This window comes from Ammospiza caudacuta, chromosome 7, assembly GCF_027887145.1.
Source record: "Ammospiza caudacuta isolate bAmmCau1 chromosome 7, bAmmCau1.pri, whole genome shotgun sequence".
In the NCBI taxonomy this organism is placed as follows: Eukaryota; Metazoa; Chordata; class Aves; order Passeriformes; family Passerellidae; genus Ammospiza; species Ammospiza caudacuta.
The window spans coordinates 7,245,136-7,267,161 of NC_080599.1; the positions used below are offsets into that span (position 1 = coordinate 7,245,136).

General features: G+C 50.9%; 1 protein-coding gene and 1 pseudogene across 1 annotated transcript; one reads left to right on the forward strand and one right to left on the reverse strand.

The window, feature by feature from the left end:
- Positions 1 to 22,026, forward strand: part of LOC131559613 (zinc finger protein 850-like) — a 331,042-nt pseudogene that overhangs the window by 86,617 nt on the left and 222,399 nt on the right.
- Positions 2,541 to 3,164, reverse strand: LOC131559862 (olfactory receptor 14J1-like; the record flags this gene model as incomplete). Its single annotated transcript, XM_058808367.1, has 1 exon — positions 2,541 to 3,164. A coding segment is annotated over one exon (624 nt), but the record flags the coding sequence as incomplete, so codon positions are not given.

The following is a 22,026-nucleotide window of genomic DNA, read 5'->3' on the forward strand; positions in this document are numbered from 1 at the left end:
CTCATTGACGCAGTCTGGGGCCACAGTTAAAGTGGAGGGAAACAAAAGGAGAAATGGCACAAGGAATGACAGTCCTTTGTGGACAATAGAAAAAAAAAAAAACAAAACAAAGGAAAAAACACCCACAACCAAACCAACAACAAGTATCAAAGATGATTTTTATTATAAGTCTTTTATTTAAGAAATTGGAAATTGGCCAGCAGTTTAATGTTTCTGAAAAGCATCCAGTCATAAGTCTCCACACTGCAGCCTTGAGCTCCTGGTTCCTCAGGCTGTAGATGATGGGATTAAGGGCTGGAGACACCACCGAGTACATAACTGACACTGACAGATCCAGGGATGGGGAAGAGATGGAGGGGGGCTTCAGGTGGGCAAATGCTGCAGTGCTAAGAAACAGTGAGACCACGGCCAGGTGAGGGAGGCAGGTGGAAAAGGCTTTGTGCCGTCCCTGCTCAGAGGGGATCCTCAGCACGGCCCTGAAGATCTGCACATAGGAGAAAACAATGAACACAAAACAGCCAAATGCTAAACAGACACTGACAGCAAGAAGCCTAAATTCCCTGTGGCAGGATTTGGAGCAGGAGAGTTTGAGGATCTGGGGAACTTCACAGAAGAACTTGCCCAGGGCATTGCCATGGCACAGGGGCAATGAAAATGTATTGGCTGTGTGCACAAGAGCATTGAGAAAGGAACTGGCCCAGGCAGCTGCTGCCATGTGGGCACAAGCTCTGCTGCCCAGGAGGGTCCCGTAGTGCAGGGGTTTGCAGATGGACACATAGCGGTCGTAGCACATGATGGTCAGGAGGGAAAGCTCTGCTGACATGAAAAAGGCAAATAAAAAGAGCTGAGCAGCACATCCTGTGTAGGAGATGTCCCTGGTGTCCCAGAGGGAATTGTGCATGGCTTTGGGGACAGTGGTGCAGATGGAGCCCAGGTCACTGAGGGCCAGGTTGAGCAGGAAGAAGAACACGGGTGTGTGCAGGTGGTGGCCGCAGGCTACGGCGCTGATGATGAGACCGTTGCCCAGGAGGGCAGCCAGGGAGATGCAGCTCCTCCTCATTGCCCAGAACAGGGAGCCCCAGAGGCAGACACAGCAGCCCAGATGTGCCCCCCTGGCCTGGAGTGCCTCTGGCAAGGGAGCAGCACCAGGCACTGCAGGAGCCTGCAGACAATTCCTGCAGCACTTGTAGGATGATCCTTCTCCCCAGTGGACGTTCCCATGGGGGCAAGTCAGGAACTGCAATGGGGAGTGGGGCCAGAGATGAAAGGGCAACCAGGGATGGCCTGTTTGCAGGGGAGGGAACAGGGGTGGGCAAGAGGAAGAAATTTGTATAAGGGAAGAGTAAAGAAAGCAAAGGGGAAGCATAGGAAATGCTCAGGGCACTTTGGGGGTGGCTGCCAGGCAGCCCTTTCTCTGAGCAACAGCATCTGCAGTGGGACAGGAAACTCCCAGTTGATGGGAACAAACTTTCTGGCTGACAGCAGAGGCCAGGACAAAGCTGAGTGGTTTCCCTGGTGTCCCCCAGCCCTTGCTGGCCCCAGGGGCTGATGGCATTTGTGCTCCCTCAGGTTCATGTCCCCACACCAACAGCATGGGGGTGCTAACCCTGCTCTGTGCAATGCAAACAGGGGCTGCTGAGCCAGTGCTGCCGTGTCTGTGCCTGCAAGGATGGGGCACCTGTGTGAGCTGGGGGAGAGGGCAGGGCTGCAGAGGGGGGATGTTGTTGGAAGCTCCATGAAGACGCTTTGGGACGCTGCCCTGGGCTGTCCAGAGCACTGGGGATGGATCAGCCCCTGCTCTGCTGCTCCTTCCCATCTGCCCCAGGACCCTTGCAGAGCCCCAGCCATGCTGTTTGCCCCCAGCCTGCCCACAGCCAGCCTGGGGCTGCTCACAGCAGTTTTCTGTGCTGAGCATTGGCCTGGGCGTGTTCTTGAGAGAGCCTGGGCAAGGAGCCTGGAGCCCCCAGGGCCTGGGCTGAGGCGTCAGCGCTGCCCCAGCAGTGCCCATGCCCTGTCCCTGCTGCAGCCCCGGCACTGCCACCCCCAGGGCTGTGCCCGGCCCTGAGTGCACTCAGGCCCTGCAGCAACACCAGGGCCACCAGGGCAGCGGGGCAGGGCCACGGCAGCAGCACTGGCAACACCAAGTGCTGCTGCTGCTGCTGGGCACAGCTGCTGGGCCAGCGCTGATCTGCCCCAGCTCTGCACACAGACATTGCTGCTGCAGATCCAGAGAAGGCAACAAAAGGGCATCTCTGCAGGAAACTCTGCTGGGAGATTATTTAGTTCCTTTAAACCAACCAAGAGCACAGCCCCTCATTGACACAGGCTGTTGCCACAAGGAAGGTGGAGAGAAACAAAATTAGAAATGGCACAAACAATCATATTTATTAGTGGACAAGGTGAAAAAAGTAAAATAAAAAGAGAAAGAACCTCCAAAATGAAACCAAGCAGAAGTATCAAAGATTACTTTTATTACAAGTGATTTGCAGCAATTGGCCAGGAGTTTAATGTTTCTGAAACCATCCAGTCATCATTGTCCACACTGCAGCCTTGAGCTCCTGGTTCCTCAGGCTGTAGATGAGGGGGTTCAGGGCTGGAGGTACCACTGAGTACAGAACTGACAGGGCCAGATCCAAGGATGGAGAGGACTTGGAGGGGGGCTTTAGGTAAGTAAAAAATGAGGTGCTGATGAATAGAGAGATCACGGCCAGGTGAGGGAGGCAGGTGGAAAAGGCTTTGTGCCGTTCCTGCTCCGAGAGAATCCTCTGCACGGCCCTGAAGATCTGCACATAGGAGAAAACAATGAACACAAAACAGCCAATTCCTAAAAAGGCACACACTGCAAGAAGCCCAAGTTCTCTGAGAAAGGTTTTAGCACAGGAGAGCTTGAGGATCTGTGGGATTTCACAGAAGAACTGGCCCAGGACATTGCCATGGCACATGGGCAGGGAAAATGTATTGACTGTGTGCAGCAGTGAAAAGAGAAAACCACTGGCCCAGGCAGCTGCTGCCATGTGGGCACAAGCTCTGCTGCCCAGGAGGGTCCTATAGTGCAGGGGTTTGCAGATGGACACGTAGCGGTCATAGCACATGATGGTCAGGAGGGAAAGCTCTGCTGACATGAAAAAGGCAAAAAAAAAGAGCTGAGCAGCACATCCTGTGTAGGAGATGTCCCTGGTGTCCCAGAGGGAATTGTGCATGGCTTTGGGGACAGTGGTGCAGATGGAGCCCAGGTCGCTGAGGGCCAGGTTGAGCAGGAAGAAGAACATGGGTGTGTGCAGGTGGTGGCCGCAGGCTACGGCACAGATGATGAGGCCGTTGCCCAGGAGGGCAGCCAGGGAGATGCCCAGCAAGAGGCAGAAGTGCAGGAGCTGCAGCTGCCGCGTGTCTGCCAATGCCAGCAGGAGGAAGTGGCTGATGGAGCTGCTGTTGGACATTTGCTGGGGCTGGACATGGGGACCTGTTCATGGAGAAAAGGACAGTGAAGAGTTAGAAGAGATATCTGTAACCAAAATCAAATCTCCCATATACCCTCCCCTGAAATACACACAGAAACACTTCTGTATTTAGGAGTTCTGTGGTTTTCTTTTTGAGCTTCCCCCATGTTTCTCCTGGTATTCTTGGATATCAAACTCTCAGTATTTCTGCTGCCCTCTGGTAGAACAGAGTGAGTTCCCTGAGGCAAGATGATGAGTGGAGCGTGATGGGAGATGGTCTGTCATGTTATTCTCTTTGGAGTTTCTCTGGTCTTTAACCATCCTCAGGTGAAGGATAATAACTTTCTTATGCTGCCCATAAAATATCACCAGGTACTGCTGAGAGCAGATGGATCCATCACAGCCCAGCTTCATACTTATAGCCAAGGACTCACGTTGCTCATTTCACCAACCCAGCAGCATTTTCCATGTCACAACACCTCTGCCTTTCCCCATTAATCCTATAACTCAGAGATGCTCTCGGACAGGTTTGCATCTGGGATTGAAGCTCCCAGCTTGGACTGAAATCTCAGGGAGACTTCCAAGTGTCCTTATGATGGCATTGGATGAAGGGAGATGCAGCTCCTTCTCTGGCTGCACTGACAGCATCGCCCAGAGCCAGGCACTGGGGACAGCGTCACCCTGAGCCAGCTGTGCCCCCTCCAGAGCCCCCAGTGCCCGGCAGCAGCTCCCAGCCCTGTGCACTGCAGAGGGAACTGGGCCCGGGGCTGCAGAGCTGCCCCACGGCTCTGCTGCAGCTCTGCCTGCACAGGAGGGGCTGCACGCCTTGGAGCCCCGGCCCTGAGGGCAGAGGCTTGGCTGGGGCACAGGAGGGAGGGGGCTTGTTCAGAGAGAGGGGCTGCACTGCAGGGGCTCCTGTGGACATCTCCAAACTCTCCTTGCCACAGCATTGCTGGGTTTTGTTTTCTCTTATTGCCTGATCTTCTCTCTGCTTCCAGGAGATTTTCCTTCCTGCAGGTGTTTCCCTGTGCCTGATCTCTCCCTGCCAGCACTCACAGACCCCAAATCTCTGTGCACTCTCCTTGGACTGACAGAACCCTGCCTGTTTGCAGGGTGCTGGCTGGGGGCAGGTTCTGTTTGCAGCTTGGAGAAAGGACAGCTCAGACTGAGCCTGATGGTTAAGAGCAAAAGTGATGCTTCTGCTGTCCATGGGCAGAGTGGCTGCAAGCACATTAGGGATCTCCCGTGAACCTATTGATCACTAATAGGAACAGTTCAAATGTCTCAGACACTAGTCAAAATTCATAATCAGCCGTTAATATTTATACCCCCATCCCTGCCATCAACCAGTAATATGAAATGGAATACAAAATCTTTGGAAATTTCCACGTTCTTATCAAAATTCTTGTCTTGGAAATATTCCATGACTGATCTGAACCCCAAAGCATGTCAGAGCTTCATGAGAATTTCACCTCCCCTGCACCAGAAATACTCAAGAGTTGTACTCACAGAGTCTGTAGGCATTGGGATGTTCCAGCTGCAGGAGATGGCTCCAGGAGCTGCAGTTGCATTGTCCTGCAGCCAGAGGTTCCTGTGCCAAGGGCTGGCAGAGATTCTGCCCCAGGCACTTCTCAGCACCTTCCCAGCCCTGACTGATTGAAGCTCTCTGTGCCTCTGTGCTGTGCCCGGGCTGGCTGCAGGCAGTGCCCCAGCCCTGCTGGGCTGGCAGAAGAGCTGCTCATCAAGAGAAATGTGCTTTTGAAGCTCTGCTTGGTTGTGCAGCTCTACAGGAGCTGCCTCTGTGCCAGGAGCCCAGCCCAGCTCAGCAGCATAAACAGCACAAGGACTTTAATGAGCCTCTGGGGCTTTGTGCTCAGGCCCTGAATATCAGTCCCTGAGAGGGAGCAGAATAAACCTCTCCAGAACTCCAAGTCAGAATCCAACTCCAAAGTTTCTTGAAGTTTTAATGGGTCCTACTGAGTGAGAAGACAGAGAATGTGTCTCCAGGCCCCAGGCAGAGCAGAGAACTGGAAGCACTGATGACAGGTGGGGACAAAGAGAAGCCAAGTCTTGGTGCCCTGGGGCACAGCAGCAGGGTCTGTGCCACCAAGGGCTGGGAGGAGACACTTTGTCCTGAGGCCCTGGGGCCTCCTGGCACAGCCCCAGCCAGGCTGGGTACTGTCAGCCCCTTGTCCTGCCATCAGAATTCCCCTCAGCCCACATCCCAGTGGCCTCAAGGATCTGCTGGAAGGAGTCCCTGGGGAGTCTTGGTCAGAAATGGCCCTAGGGGCTCCTTAATGGTCACAGAGTGTTTCAAAGGACTTAAGGTTGGGCTTTTGCCTTGGAGTCTCTGAGAGGTTTATTGCAAACATGGCCTCCAATTATCTGCTTTAATGAGTCCCCTGAGAGCCTTTGTCAGTAACAACACTCAGTGGGCTCATTAATGCCTCAAGGTACTTCAAGTATTTTAAGGTACTTGGTGTTTCACTCTTAATACAAACTCAATGAGAAGTTTCTTCAATCATGGCCCCAGTTTTCTGCTTTAATGAGTCCCTTGAGAACTCTGTACTGACATTCAGTGGGCCTCATCAATGATTTGAAATACTCAAGGTTTTTAAGGTACTTTGGAATTTCCTTTCCACACTGAATCTCTGAGAGCATTTAGTGCCATCCTGGCCTCCAATTCACTCCTCCAAGGAGTCCAGGAGGAGCCTGCATTGGGGATGGACCTCAGTGGGACCCATTCATGCTTTGAGACACTTTGAGTGTTTCCTCTGACTTTGAGATCTGGAAAGGTTTGTGCAATCTCCTCTCATGCCCTGAGGTTCCAGGGCTCACCTCCAAATGCACCACAGGGCTCATTAGGATCAAACAAGTCCTGACAAACCATGGCTCTGCCTTGATTTCCCTCTGTTCTCATGCAGTTCATCAGGAAGTTCTCTGTAGTGGTTTTAGTTCACCAATATGAGATTTCTTAGCCAATGCATCAATTAGTGTGGTGGATTCAGTGTTGGCTAATTACCTGTGCACTCACTAGAATATTCTTACTGATTTTCTGCTGTGAGATCGAATTAGGAGAAAGGCAAAGTGGGCTCAAAACTTTAAAAGAGTATAAAGAAAAGATTATTAATAGTAACTCAAAGAAAGAGAAATAAGAATCAGAACAAAACTTTTAGAATACTTCTCCTCTCTCTAAAACCTTTTCTTTGTTACTGACAATGTAATGAGACAAAACCTAAAGGTTTCAGTCAGTTTACCACTTCTATAAGAGCCTTTCTTCAGTTCTCTTGGGGAGAGGAGTCTCTCTTTCCTTCTATGGAGACTTCTCCATAAGAAAATAGTTCTCTCATTGCTTTCAATTTCAGTGAATAGCAGCTGCCTGGCAAATCTGCAATTGTGAAGTCCCTCCTATTTTTTCCACAACTTTTCCCACAGCTGTGTTCATAGGCCATGTCTGCTTATGGGGTATTAGTTTAAAGATGAGCTGTTGAAGAGCAAAGGTCCTCTTCATGTATTTCTGAAATTATCTTCATCTCTGAATACAGAGATCTTCTTCTCTTCATGAGGACACAGGGTCTCAACAATCTTCTCTCTTTCTCTGTTCAGACTTCTCATGCGATCACAGCTACTTCAACATTTGCTTACTTTAGCATGGAGGCCTGTCATGTTAAAGGCTCCCAGCCAGGTAATAATAGACATTGACTCAATGATTCACAGAAGGCTGATCAATAATCTTTATTAAGAAACTCATACTTTTATACCCCAGTTTGATACATGTGGACTTAAATGGTCCTCCAATCCAAACATCATCACCATTGGCTAAATAAGAACCCACCCTTTGATAAACAAATCTCCATAACACATTCAACTTGATTAAAATACCAAGTGCAGCAAGTTAAGCTAAGAATTTTTACTTTTTTCTTATCTTCTCCAAAGGCTTTTCCAAAATAATGCTTGGAAAGTTGTGTTTCTCTCTGTGGCCAGAGAGCTGCTGCCATAGAAGGCTTTGGTGAACAAGAAATTTCCTCATACCTTTTAGTGCGTTATAGGGAAAAAGAGTCTGATGTATCAATTACATCCTTCTCCATAGCTTTACAAGAGGATTTCAGCCCCAAGATCAGGATATCTCCTCATCCCTCCCATCTGGGACTCAACTTCATCTTCAATGACCTTGGTGTCTTCATATTGCTCCTCTATGAGCCTGCACTTAGTCCTTTTCTCTCACTCGAGGGAGGATGGAAGCACTGAAAGAGTTCATATCTCACCCAGGGCCTGCAGATGGTTCTGTGACCCCGGCCAGGCTTGGTGCTTGGGCTGGAGCTGTTTTACAATGGAGGTTTCTGCAGCGGCTTCACTGGGGCTGTGTCAGGATGGGCCGTGCTGGGGCAGGGCCAGGATCTCAGCATCCAGGCCAGAGCACAGCAGCAGCACGGCCCAGGGCCGACGACTTCTCATCCCCCTGCCCAGGGCTTGCTGGTGAACCCCAACGGTGGCAGAATCTTGGCCAAGCCGGCCTGGCCCGGGGCTGCTCCTGGGGCCCAGCAGATCCTGGCTGGGGCCGGGCTGGCAGCAGGGCAGGGCTCAGCAGAGCCCAGATGTTGCCAACTGCAGCCATGGCCTGGCACGGCCTCGGCCCTGCAGCCTCCCCTGCCCAGCCCAGCAGCCGATGGGGCCTGGTGGGGTCCCTGGTGTGAGATGCAAAGCTGTGTTTCGTGTCAGGTACAAACAGGCGACGTGTGTATTTGTGAATGTGAAATTTGTGGACCCCGACAATGGGAGAGCTGTGAATTCTAATAATAACTGAGGAAAATAAAGCATGGAAAAAGGCCTTTGAACCTATCTTTTGTTTGCAATTAACCCTGGTTGATTTAGGAGCATTGGAATTAAGGTATTAAAGATGTTGCTTTTTCCTTGCATTTAATCCATAAAAAGCTCTGCAATAATAACCTTTTGAAGTATAATTTTAGAATATTACTTGTATCCTTGAAACTATAGCTTTGGAATATATATAAAGGAAATATGCTTATCTCACGCATTATTGAAGCAGAGAAAAACAGCTTGAGAAAGGAAGATGAACATCACCTCAAGGGTTTATGGTTTCGACCAAAGGGAAGCTGGATATCACTGTTATGAGATTTATAGTCTCTGCAATTAAAAGGTGGACACACATCTGGGGAGCTGGACCCCACCAGATGGGATTCGTCTTTCTTCTTTTGGAAACTGGACCATCACCATCTGGGGATACTCCTTTGAGATACATCCTGAGAAACTAAGATCACAATAGTGTATAGAATCATGATGTAATAATTTGGAATAAAAATTGCTGATGAGTAAAAAAATTTGAAATAGAAACTGCTGAAAAAGCTGATAAATACCCCTATAAATACCTGTAACTCTCAATTATTGGTGTGCAGTTGGAGAGAAAACTTCCCCCACTGTACCCAGCGCTGCATTGCTCATACTTTACCATATTAAATAATAAATTGATTGCTGCTTGAACATTGGCCTAGTCAAGCTGTTATTCATAACAGAGCCATTTTCTGTCCTGACTGCAAACTCTTCTCCTTCAGTGCCACTGCCAGAGATCATCCCTCTGTCAGCTTGGCACTGTGCCTGCTACATCCTCGTCCCTATCCCTTGCATCAGCTCCTGCACATCATCAGCACTTGCTGCCCCACATCATGAACAGAGAGAGCTGTGTCAGGAGATCAAGGAGTGCATTTTCTTGGCCTTTTTAACAGACACAAGAAGCATGAGTCCAAATAACTTCGTTGTTTGTTCCTGCCCTCCTTTTAGATAACTCTTTTCTGCTTTAATGCAAAAGCCTCTTTTCCTACATGGGTGGAATAATCTGGAATTTTGGCAGTTGGTTCAGGCTGTCAGGTACTATGGGAGTTTTCTCTTGTCTCTGATGAGGATTTGGTGAATTTTCCACTGGTCACTTGGTGGTGTCACCATGGGCTGAGCTCAGCGGCCGACCCTGCTGTCCCCAGGGGATGCATTGGGATGCCAAGCCCCTCAGGGCTGGAATTCGGGGTTGGGCAGGCTCGGAGCGCCCGGAGCCTGGGCCCGTGAGGAGCTGCTGCTGGCCCTGGCTGTGCTCAGCCCGCTGTGCCGAGCAGCCGCGGCCGTGGAGACACAGGCGGGAGCTGTGGCCGAGGCCGGCAGGCGGCCCGGGCCGGCTCACAGCTGCGAGGACGCTGGCAGCCTGTGCACTGAGGCCGAGGCCATGGTGGGCACTTTGCGGGCAGAGCTTTTCCGAGCCGCCCGCAGTGTGCTGCCTCCCGTGTGGGCCCGGCTGCGGCAGAGGCAGGCCGGCAGCGGCGGGCAGAGGCCGCAGAGAGCAGCAGCCCAGCCGGGCCCACTGTGGAGCAGCATGGAGCTGCCGGGCAGCCCTCCGCACAGGGCAGGAGCAGAGCCCAGAGCAGAGGCAGGAGCCGCAGCAGGAGCCGGCCATAGCGGGAGCTCGCCGTGCCCGGGGCCGCAGCCACAGCTCTCCCCTGCCGGCCACAGCAGCAGCCGCTCGCCTCCGAGGCTCCGGTGCTTCCCGAAGACGAGGGGCCCGGCCTCCAGCACGCCCTGGAGCCCCGCAGCGAGAGGAGCCGCCAGCGCCGCAAAGGGCAGCGCAGAGGGTGCAGGCTGAGGAGGAGGACATGAGGCTCGCTCTGGGCCACGCTGGAGCAGCTCTGCCCTGTCAGCCTTTGCCTTGAGCCCTTTGCTTCTTTTCCATGAGCCCTGATCGCTATCCTTGGCCAAGGGCCCCCGCAGCCCTTTCCAGGGCTGCAGGAAAAGCTGCCTCAGGCACAGAATCACAGAATCACTGGCATGGAAGACACTTTCAAGATGGTTGAGTCCAACCTATGGCCTAATACCTCAACTAAAGCACGGCACCGAGTACCACAACCAGTCGTGTTTTAAAGGCTTGCAGGGATGGTGAGTCCACCAGCTCCCTGGAGGGGTCTGTCCCAGGAAGAACCAAGATAACACTGGGGCCTTTTACCCCCTGGCGCTTGGAGCTCTGGAAGTTTGTCTTTCTGCTTAGGCAAAGGCCATGGAAAAGGACTGGGAAAAGTAGTCACAAATCGAGTAGCCTACAGAGCTCTAAATTGATGTGCAAGGAATACAGAAAAACTTAAAAAGAAAAAAAGGCAAAATCAAAATGACATCAGCAAAGTCTTGGGCATGAACACATAGCTGCAAAGGGTCTTCTCAGCCCTATTTCTTTGTATTTCTGGGAACCAGAGGAATTTTGCTTGAGCCTCTGGGGAGATGGGTTTGGGAGGTAAAAGTTCGTGTCTTTTTTTCTCCTTGGGTGTCGCCGTTACAGCGTGGCGACCTGGTTCGGAGTCCGGCACGGTGACCCAAAGGCCAGGGTCACTCGGTCTACATGCTACAGACACCAATGTGTGGACAGCAAATGGCGTTTATTGAGGAGTCTCAGGGGTTTTTATGGCTGGGCCTTGGGCAGTCAGTGTCATTTCCTTCTGCTCACGTCCGGCTGGGTGCGGCCAGGCACGGAGCAGAGGTCTGACTGCAGGGTGAGGGGGGCTTCCTATCTAACCGTACAGCCCGAGATCTTCCGCACACAGATCCCTGACTCTCCACATATTCCCCCCCCCCCCCCATGATTAGTAAAAATCTTACAAAGCTATAAAATGTAGAGGTTACAAAATTTCATGGGTTAGTAGGATTAGTGTAAAATTGCAAGTGTGTTAGTAACTGGCACGCCTTAAAGTAATTGTCGGCGCTCGAGAAACAATATGTTAGCCGTTTCTAAACGCCTTTTAACGAATAGCACCAGTTTGTTTAATATGCAACGCCCAAAGATTAGGGTTAGTAAGATTATAGTGAGTGGGCCTATTAGGGTAGAAATCAGGGTGGTGAGCCATGGGGACTGGTTGAACCACGACTCGAACCAGCCCTGTTGAGCTTCTCTATCCACTTTTCTTAGGTTTAGTCAATTTCTCAGTTCGGCCGTGGAGTCTCTCACGACTCCGGTGTGGTCTGCATAAAAGCAGCATTCCTCTTTCAAGGTGGCACACAGGCCCCCTTGCTGCATGTACAAGAGGTCCAGTCCTCTCCTGTTTTGGAGGACAACCTCTGAGAGCGAGGAAAGGGATTTTTCTAGGGAAGAGATGGATTTCTCGATCCTTTGCAAGTCCTCGTCGACAGTCATCTGCAGTTGTGCCAGTCCCTGATGTTGTGTTGAAAGAGCCAAGATGCCTGTGGCAACGCCGGTAGCTCCTAAACCGAGGAGCATTGCGATGGTGACGCCTGTTATCACTTCTCATTTGTGGAGCCAGTCAGGTTCCTCAAACAAGCGGTACACCTCTTCTTCCTGGAGATACAGGACTCTGGGGACAATTAGAACTTGGACACAAAAGTCGGTAGAATGATCGAATTTGTCAAGGAGTACACATGGGCTTACCCCAGACCGTTGACAGACCCACATTCCCGATGCAGCTGGGATCACCCACTGGAACTTCCCTCCATTAAGTCTGACGAATTCCCGGCAGACATTGCCCATCTGCTTTACCAAGGTTGCATTTCCAAAGCATTTGCCTTGGCCCGTAACCTGACTTAGGGTAATGCCTCTCCGGGGGGTGTCCCATCTGCATTGACATGGATTGTCTGACTTTGAGAAGATGGATGGGAAATTGAAGGCAACACCTTCATAAAAAGGGGGTTGTGCATCATAGCATAACCAGCATGATTCTGTGAAGTTTGGGTTGGATTGGTTTAACGATAAGAAGGTCGCATTTAACATGCTTAAGAATGGATTGGAGAGGGTCGGTTTGGCTAAGAGATTGGATGGGGAGGCTAGTTTCGACATCTGTGTTTTGTGGCTAGAACTGCCCTTAGCTGCAATCCCCTTTCTGGGTCTACTCATTGCTAGAACTGGATTGGGTCCGACTGATTGGGATATTGGAGCTGAGAGTCTTATAATTTGTATGTTCACCCAGATGTAGCAATGAGTGAGATGAACATACGCTGTCCACACTTTGCCCGTGGCCCAGCCATCATGGGTCGGCTGCAAGATTGTCATTATATAGCCTGTGCAGGTGTGCTGTTTCAAGCCTTCGGGCGCAAGCGCATACCTCTCCCTATCATATTTTGGTTCGATACAGCCATGCGGAGTATACTTAATTTGCAGGAACTTATCAGGCTGTTGTGGTGTCCATCTATTGCTTACCACAATAGTTTCACACCCCCAATATCCACAATATCCATACCCTGGATAATTACAATCACTTTTCCCTGGGTTGGAAGCAGGGCACCAGTAGATCCCAAATACTGTTGTCTCCTGAAATCCCTTGGGGTTCCCTGTATGCATGGGAAAAATGTCTTTCAACCTGAACTCGAAAGATGGGGTGTCAGCTGTAACCATTTCTTTGATGGCCCCCTCACCTGAGAGATGGCTTAGAACCCGCCTGAATGGCTGGTGAGGGTAATATTTTGTGTCTGCCTGTCCTCCGCCTACTAACCCTAGAAACAAGATCACACAGAGATACCGTTGCTGCTTTGATTTTGATGGTGCGAGCTTCTCAGGTGATGTCTGGTTGCTCGGTGGTCTCTCTCTCTTTCCCAATAGTGGGGCATATGGGTTGCGGGGGCATCCAAAGATCCAGTCCTGCAAACAGAGTCTCACAATTCTCATGAGTTTCTCTTTGAAGGTCTGGTTTAATAGATTTGAGTGGACACCATTTAATGTCCTCGTCTTTTTTAACGGCCACATATCCCCGCCCCATGAGCACTAGTCTCCAACCTTGTTCCCACTCCCCTAGTTCATTTTTGATCACCACCCGTGGGCCTTTCTCTAGTGCTCAAGTGGCCCAGTGTCTCGGGGCTGGACCGTTTGTTTCATCCCCCCTAGGGAATTGATTTAATGCTACCAGCGCAGTTGCCAGTATGCGCATCTGGTCACCCGGGGGAATGGCATTGGTGAAGCCTTCTGCCTTTGCTAATACTTCCAGTTTAGTTTTCAGAGTCTGGTTTGTTCTTTCGACAATAGCTTGTCTGGTGCTGTTGTATGGGATGCCATGCACCAAGGCGATGTTCCATCTTGAGACGAATGCTTGTACCACCTTTGAAATGAAGTTTGAGCTGTTGTCTGTTTTGATTTGTTTTGGCACTCCAAGCCATGCCATGGCTGTCAGCCAATGTTGGATGGTCGCTTTGGAATTGGTCTTGAGATGCTGTGTGGCCACAGTCATGCCGCTGTACGTATCTATGGTAACTGCAAGCTACGTTCGGGGTCTCAACAGCTGGCATTGTGTAAAGTCTGTCTGCCATATTTCTGAGGCTTTGAGGCCTCTGAGGTTCACGCCACTCGACCACAGTGGTGACTTCTGGCAGTGGGGGCACGTGGCGACGACGATGCTTTTGGACTTCCGGAGGGCGGACTTTGGCCTGTTTAAGAGATTAATTCAGAGTGTCCCTTGGGAAGCCGCCCTTAAAAATAAAGGAGTTCAGGAAGGGTGGGCTTACTTCAAGGCAGAGATCTTGAAGGCGCAGGAACAAACCATTCCTGTATCCCGAAAGATCAGTCAACGGGGCAAACGTCCAGCCTGGCTGGGTAAGGAGATCTTGGAAGAGCTTAGGAATAAAAAGAGGACGTATCAGAGTTGGAAAAAGGGTCAGGTCTCCAAGGATGTATTCAAGAGGGCTGCTAGAGTATGCAGGAAAAAAATTAGGGAGGCCAAAGCCCAGTTTGAACTCAGGATAGCAACTGCTGTTAAGGACAACAAAAAATGTTTTTATAAATATATTAATAGTAGGAAAAAAGGTAAGACCAGCCTTTGTTCCTTAATGGACACAGGTGGTAATTTAGTATTTACAGACGAGGAGAAGGCAGAAGTGTTCAATGCCTATTTTACCTCGGTTTTTAATGAGAAGATAACTTGCCCTCAAGACTCCCGTCCGTCTGGACTGGTAGATGGTTTTAGGGAACAGAATGGTCCCCACATTATCCAAGAAGAGACAGTTATAGAACTATTGAAATGCCTGGACATTCACAAATCTATGGGACCAGACGGGATCCACCCCAGGGTGATGAGAGAGTTGGCGAGTGAGATTGCAAAGCCACTCTCTATCATTTACCAACAGTCGTGGATTACTGGTGAGATTCCGGATGACTGGAAGCTGGCCAATGTGATACCTATTCACAAAAAGGGCGCAAAGGATGACCCTGGCAATTATAGACCAGTCAGTCTGACATCTATACCTGGCAAAATAATGGAACAGTTCATATTACGTGCCATCATGCAAGACTTGCAGGATGGCCAGGGTATCAGACCTAGCCAGCACGGATTTAGGAGGGGTAGATCATGTCTAACTAACCTGATCACTTTTTATGATCAGGTAACCCGGCTAGTGGATGCAGGGAAGGCTGTAGATGTTGTTTTTCTGGATTTCAGAAAGGCCTTCTACACTGTTTCCCATAGCATACTCCTACACAAGCTAGCTGGCCGTGGTCTGGATAGGAATACCCTTTGCTGGGTTCAAAACTGGCTGGATGGCCGGGCCCAAAGAGTGCTGGTGAATGGTGTCACATCTAGCTGGCGACCAGTCACAAGTGGTGTCCCTCAGGGTTCTGTGTTGGGACCAGTTTTGTTCAATATTTTTATTGACGATATGGATGAGGGCTTAGAGTCTTTTATTAGTAGTTTCGCTGATGATACCAAATTGGGAATGAGTGTAGTTCAACTAGAGGGGTGTTGGGCTCTCCAGAGAGACTTGGAACGGCTGGACAAATGGACAGAATCAAATGGGATGAACTTCAATAAGTCCAAGTGCCGAGTATTGCACTTCGGCCATAATAATCCCCTGTACCGATACAAGCTGGGGATGGAGTGGCTGGATAGTGCCCAGGTGGAAAGGGACCTGGGGGTGCTGGTTGACAGTCGATTAAATATGAGCCAGCAATGTGCCCAGGTAGCCAAGAGGGCCAATGCCATCCTGGCCAGTATCAGAAATGGTATGGCCAGCAGGAACAGAGAGGTCATTCTTCCCCTGTACTCGGCACTGGTGAGGCCTCACTTGGAGTACTGTATCCAGTTCTGGGCCCCTCACTTTAAGAGGGACGTTGAGTTACTTGAGCGTGTCCAGAGGAGAGCAACGAAACTAATAAGGGGCTTGGAACACAAGCCATATGAAGAGCGACTGAGGGAGCTGGGGTTGTTCAGCCTGGAGAAAAGGAGACTAAGGGGTGACCTCATCACTCTCTACAACTTCCTGAAGGGTGGCTGTAGTGAGCTGGGGGTCGGCCTCTTTCTCCGGGCGACAACGGATAGAACAAGAGGACACAGTCTCAAGTTGCGTCAAGCTAGATGTAAGTTAGAAGTAAGAAGGAAATACTTCACAGAAAGAGTGGTCAGAAACTGGAATCATTTACCCAGTGAGGTGGTAGAGGCATCATCCCTTGAAGAATTTAAAAAAAGACTGGATGTGGCACTTGCTGCCATGATCTAGCTGAACAGTTAGAACATCGGCTGGACTAGATGATCTTATAGGTCTCTTCCAGTCTTGAAAATTCTGTGATTCTGTGATTCTGTGATCTGCAGTAGAAATCCGGCACCTTTTCGCAAGCACTTTAGCTCCAATGTGAAGGGATTAGTGCAACTGACGAGCTTCTTTCAGTGTCCATACACCTTTTGCGGCGGCGTCAGCCTTGTCGTTGCCTATTTGGTAGAATCCTTTGATCGGGTCATGGCTGTTGATGCGGATGACTGATATGGTGCCTTTCCGTGAACAGAGTGCTTCCTCCAGCATCGTTGCCACTGTGGACACTGACACACCTGGTCCGGACATGGCTAGGCAGAGCTTGACCACAAATATGGAGTCAGTCACAATGTTAAGGTGTTCTTCTGGGAACAGTCTGCATGCTAGCACTACGGCTGCTGCTTCAAGCTGTTGGACTGAAAGCGTGGGGTCGGTTGCCTTGACACGTTGCCACTCCTCTCCTGACTGCCATAATGCCACCGCGGTGGAGGTCAGCGATGATGCGTCTGTGAAGATGGCTGGTCCTGCTTGCGGTCGGTCGATTACTTTTGGTGGGAAGTTGATATTGATGACCGTGAGCAGCCAAGTCCAAGGGGGTTTTTCTGCATAGCGAATCTCTCCTCCAAAGCCTGCAAGGGCCATGGCTAGATATTCAGATGTGGTTGTTGTTGACTGCGCAGAGAGCTGTTTGCGGAAGGGCAAGTATATGTTGGAAGGCTCGATGCCTAGATGTCTTAGGGCGAGTTTCCTGCCTTTCATGATGAGGCTGCTGAGGCACTCGACTCTCGGAGAAAAGGCATGTGACGGTTTCCCCAAGACAACCCATAGTATCGGTTGGGCTTTGTCAGGGGGTCCTTGGGCTAAGGCTCCCACTCCCCCCTTTTGTGTAAAGTGGACATACAGATCGACTGGAGCACTTGAATCCCATCTGGTGAGCACGCTCTCTGACACCTGACCATCGATGAAGTTGAGTGAGCTTATCGTTTCCAGTGTCAGGGTTTTCTGTTCCCATGGGTTCTTCCCTTTCAAGAGGTCATTTAGAGGGTCCATGACCTTGGGAGGAATCAGGACGATGTTGCGGAGCCACTGTAAGGACCCTACCAGCTGTTGCACGTCGTGGAGCGTCTTGATGTCCCGGCGGATTTTCATTCGGGGAGGAGTTATGTAGGACCTTGTGATTCCCACTCCTAGGAAGGTCACGCATGGTCCCTTTTTATTTTCGCACTCGCTACCTCGAAGCCATTTGTCTTTATGGTCTCGGAGATGGTTGATATCAGCTGGTCTACTTGTCTTGTTGATGGCGCGGCGATCAGGATGTCGTCCATGTACTGCATGATGGTCACAGTCGGATTGTTCTGCCAGACTGGTGCTAGCGCTCGGTCCACTGTGATCTGGCAGATGGTGGGAGAGTTGACCATCCCTTGTGGAAGCATCCTCCATTGGAAACGTAGGTTGGGCGACTGGCTATTTGGGAAGACGATGGAGAAAGTGAAACGCTCCTTGTCATCTTCGTGCAGGGGAATAGAAAAGAAGCAGTCTTTGATGTCGAGCACTGCACAGGGTTGTCCTCTCGGTATCATCGAGTTCATGGGCAGCGAAGTTTGCACGGGGCCCATAGGCTGGATTCTTTTGTTCACTTCCCACAGGTCGTGCAGGAGACGAAAGCCTTCACCAGACTGTTTAGGTATTACAAAGATCGGGGTATTCCATAGGCTGGTGGAGGGTTCTATATGATTCTTGTGTAATTCACAGCTAACTAGCTCAAGGAGAGCAGTCATTCGAGGCGTTGACAAGGGCCACTGCTCGATCCACACCGGATCGACTTATTTCCAAGTTAGTTTGATGGGCAATGGCAGGTATGCGACAGTGGCCCTTAGAATAAATTTGTCACCCTAACGTCCAGCAAGGCTAGGGCATCCCTCCCCAACAAGGGTGGGCAATCCAACATAACGTATGTAGTGAGGGTGATAGTTCTTCCTGGTCCTCTCTCAGTGCAGAGGTTTATTGCTACTGGTTGGGTGCTTTTGTGGGCTCAGGACAGCACTCCAACTCTGCCCACCATGGGGGCTACTTCTAGTTTCCATGGTTGAGGTCAGTGTATGTCTGGGATGACGGTGACATCTGATCCTGTGTCCACCCAAAAGGGAAGGCAGATGGCCAAGTCATCAGAGCTGTTGTGGAGACGACACACTGCCCACACGATCAGTGGGTGCTTGCCCACCTTCGCGGCGAAGGCCACCCATGGGTCTCGTTCCCATGCTTTCATGGCCAAAGCTACCCAGGGGCTTCGCCCCCAGGAGGCTGTTCTTGGTATTCCTGAGGTGCAGGTGGGTTTGATTGAGCCATTGGCTGGGCGACGAAGTTGGTCATTCCCTGAGGGGGTGGTGGTGGTGGGCATGAGAGCCCTGGGCCCCATTGGGGGTTGCTGTAGCTGGGCCGCTGCATGTTGCAGGTAGGAGGAGGCTGTGTACGGCTGAGCTGCCCCCTCCCCTTCCTGTTTCCCTGAGGCCTGGATCTGCATTCCTTAGCTAAATGCCCCTTCCTTCCACATGCCCAGCATGGTCCCCTCAGTCTCCCCTGGCGTAGTGGAGCAGCTGCTGGTGGGCATCCTGGCTGAGGGCAGTTTACTGCCAAGTGGCCTGCCTGGCCACACTTAAGGCATGCCATCACACTGGTTATTGCAGTGTGAACTGCTGCTTGGATGGGAGCTAGGTGTTCTTGCTTTGCAACGTGTCTGATCATGGCAGCTATATTAGACCCCTGCGGCAGTGATCTTAAAATGTCCTTGGTGGCTGAGTTGCATTGCTGGTGTAGGCACTCTGCCAGCACAGGACCCTTCGCCTCTGAGGGTAATGCAGAGGAATCTAATGCTGCCTGAAAGCGGTCCACAAACTGAGTGAAGCTCTCACTCTCACTCTGCTTTATAGTTGACCATGGGGAGGGTTTGGCTATTACTTTGGAAGCAACCTGGATGGCTTCTCGGGCAGCATGGGTTGTTGTCATAACCTCATGGGCCCGCAAGCCCTCAGCCTGCGCCTGGGGGCTGATCATAGTGGGGTCTGTGCCCATTAGCCTCTGTATGCTGGAGCCATGCAGTGGATGGTCTGCTCCGGTTACCAAGGCTAGCTGCTTTACACAGTTGTCCTCCCATTCCTGTTTAAAAACGATCATCCCTGCCCCATCAAAAATCATCCTGCAAGTCTGCTTAATATCAAAAGGTAGCATGTCATCCCCTCCAAAAACACTGTCAATGAGTGTGGAAACCATGGCAGAATTAATTCCCCTGTCTGCAATCGCTTTAATAATTGCCTGGACGTCTTCCGGGTTTACCGGGGAATAGGTCCTTTGGTTTCCGCCTGCTCCCCCCACACGGACTGGAAACACCAGTGTTGCCAACGGAGCCCATTCTACACACGCTATTTTTATTTTCCACGAGTCTGTAAGCGGGGTTCGATCTTTCTCTGATAACCCCTTCACCCACGCAGGAGCGCTGTGGCTAGTGACCTTATATGCCGCTGCTCTCTTTCTGTTAAAACTAGAATCCGAGTCGGAACCCCCCAAGCCCCTCTCGAGCTTGGAGCCCGAGTCCGAGCCAGAAGTCGACTGGCCGGACGTTTCCTGGCTGCTCAGCCATTTTATCGGGCTCCGACCCCGCCCCTTCCTGCGAAGGTCGGGCCGTTCCCTCCTCCTGGGGTCCCCCCGCCTCCTGCTGGGGGAGGTCCTTGCCCTATAAGGACCTAATGTGAATCGAGCGCTCTGATTGGTCTTACGCTCCTCCGCGGGGGCCACCCCTTCTCCCCGCTTGCCTGCGCATGCCTTGTTCAGCAGGCTGACTGCATTTCCACCCCCCGCGTCTTCCTTTCCTCCCTGAACACGTGGTTCGGCGCCATTTTCAAATGGATATAGCGGGGGTGCTTTTATATCAACCGCTTTGGGGTCTGATATTATGGCCGCGTTCCGCGCCTCCTCTGCTAGCCCCTGCCATAACGCCCGCGCGTACTCCCCCCGCTCCAATGGTGAGTCTGCTCACTGAGGGGGTTCCGGCGTTCGCGCCTCCGCGCGCTCGCCCTGGTAAAAATCCTCCGCGGTTTGCGTTGCTGCCCCTACCCCCAGCTGCGGCGTGGCTAATAAACAAGTTTGCGCGGCTTTCCAGGTTTCCTGCTCTTGCCGAGCTTTTTGCCGAGCCTGGATAACTCTGCCCCACGATTTTAGGGCTTTCCCTGAGCCTGAGGACATGGTTTCCTCGGCCAGAGCCTTTGTACAATTATCCCAAACCTCCGGATGGAGGATGTCTACTGGGCTTTCTATAGCCCCAAGCTTAATCAGTCTTGGTAATGCAAGACATAGATCTTTAAGCTTACCCCCAATACTCCATTGCGCATGCATCTGAGTTACGACCTTCGCTATGGCTTCCATGGTCCACGCTGGTCCGGGGGCACCCCCCCTGCTGCACTAGGCCAGCTGTGCAGCCTTCGGTCCCTCATCCAGGCGATCCCCGAACCCCGGGCGCTGCTCAGTCCCGGGTTTCGTCACCAGATATCGCTGTTACGGCGTGGCGACCTGGTTCGGAGTCCAGCACAGTGACCCAAAGCCCAGGCTCACTCGGTTCACATGCTACAGACACCAATGTGTGGACAGAAAATGGCGTTTATTGAGGGCTCTCAGGGGTTTTTATGCCTTGGGCAGTCAGTGTCATTTCCTTCTGCTCACGTCCGGCTGGGTGCGGCCAGGCACGGAGCAGAGGTCTGACTGCAGGGTGAGGGGGGCTTCCTATCTACCCGTAAAGCCCGAGATCTTCCGCACACAGATCCCTGACTCTCCACACTTGGGGCAGCTCCTGTTCCTAGGATCAGCTGAGCCTCTCTCCAGTCTGATGCCTGTTCTGATTGTTGCAGCAAAACAACTGATGGCAGACAGAAGACACTGACACTTGCAGAGACATGACTTTTTCCAGTGCCAGCTGGGAATGGGAGTCAGAAGAAAAGCTCTCGAAAGCACAACTCCATTGGAAGATTGCCTTCCTTTTCATTGCGTAAAGAAGTTCTAGATCCACTTGTGAATTGTCAGTTGTTTGTTAAAGATGGGAAGTTCTCTTTCATGATTATTTTCATGTGGTTTGGAAGTGGATGAGGCTCTCGTTCATTCACAAACTCCAGACCAAAGTGCCTTTGGAAGATGGCCCAAGTGGCAGTTTTTGCCCAGCCATGGTACTTGTGGATATAAGAAAGCAAGGGCAATGGTGTTTGCAGCCAAAACCCAGCAAAGCTTGGCTCAGCCAAAACATCCTGGGGAGATAGAGGCCTCCAGCTGTTCCTAGAAATCAGCAGAGTTCCAGCCAAATGGTTGTGTAGTACTAAGTGCAATCTCTTTACCTGGATCAGAGCCTTGCTCAGCTGAAGAAGCAGAAAGATCAGCAAGGAGCTCCCAAAGGCCCATCATATAGTTTTGATTTTGCTCATCTTGTGTAAGTTTGCAACTAAATGTGAGTTTGCAGTTGAGCTAATGAGAGGAAAAAAAGTAAATAGAGGCGTTATGGCAGGGCCATGCTATTCCACAAGAGGAATCACTGGTGTGCATTTCATTGGACCTCTCTAAATCCTATAAAAGTATTGTAGCCCTGATTTAAAATAGGCCGATATGAACCAACTTGGAGAGACAGAGACTAAAATGGCTTATGGGGTTTTTTTTTAAGAGTGAGGAAAACTACCCAAAAGATGTTGTTCTTTGACATTTTAAAATATACTACCTCAAAATTACCAACTGCAATAAATCAATAGTTTAAAACGGAATGTTTATGTATATGAATAATTAAAACTACAAAAATGTGCAGATATGAATGCATGTTTTCATAAAAATCATGAAATTATAGACAAAAAAGATATGCCCTGAACTACAATACAAAGGCAGGTAGAACTGTACTTGAATGATCTCTTTTTAGATTGCTGGAGTTTTTTCCTTGTGAAGAGGAGCTAGGGTATTGCTGGGGCCCGGGAGCAAAGGGACAGGGCAGGCACCTCCTCCTCGTCCTGACCCTGCCACCGCTCCCTGCTGCTGCTGCTGCTGCTGAGGGAAAGAGAAGACTCTCCTA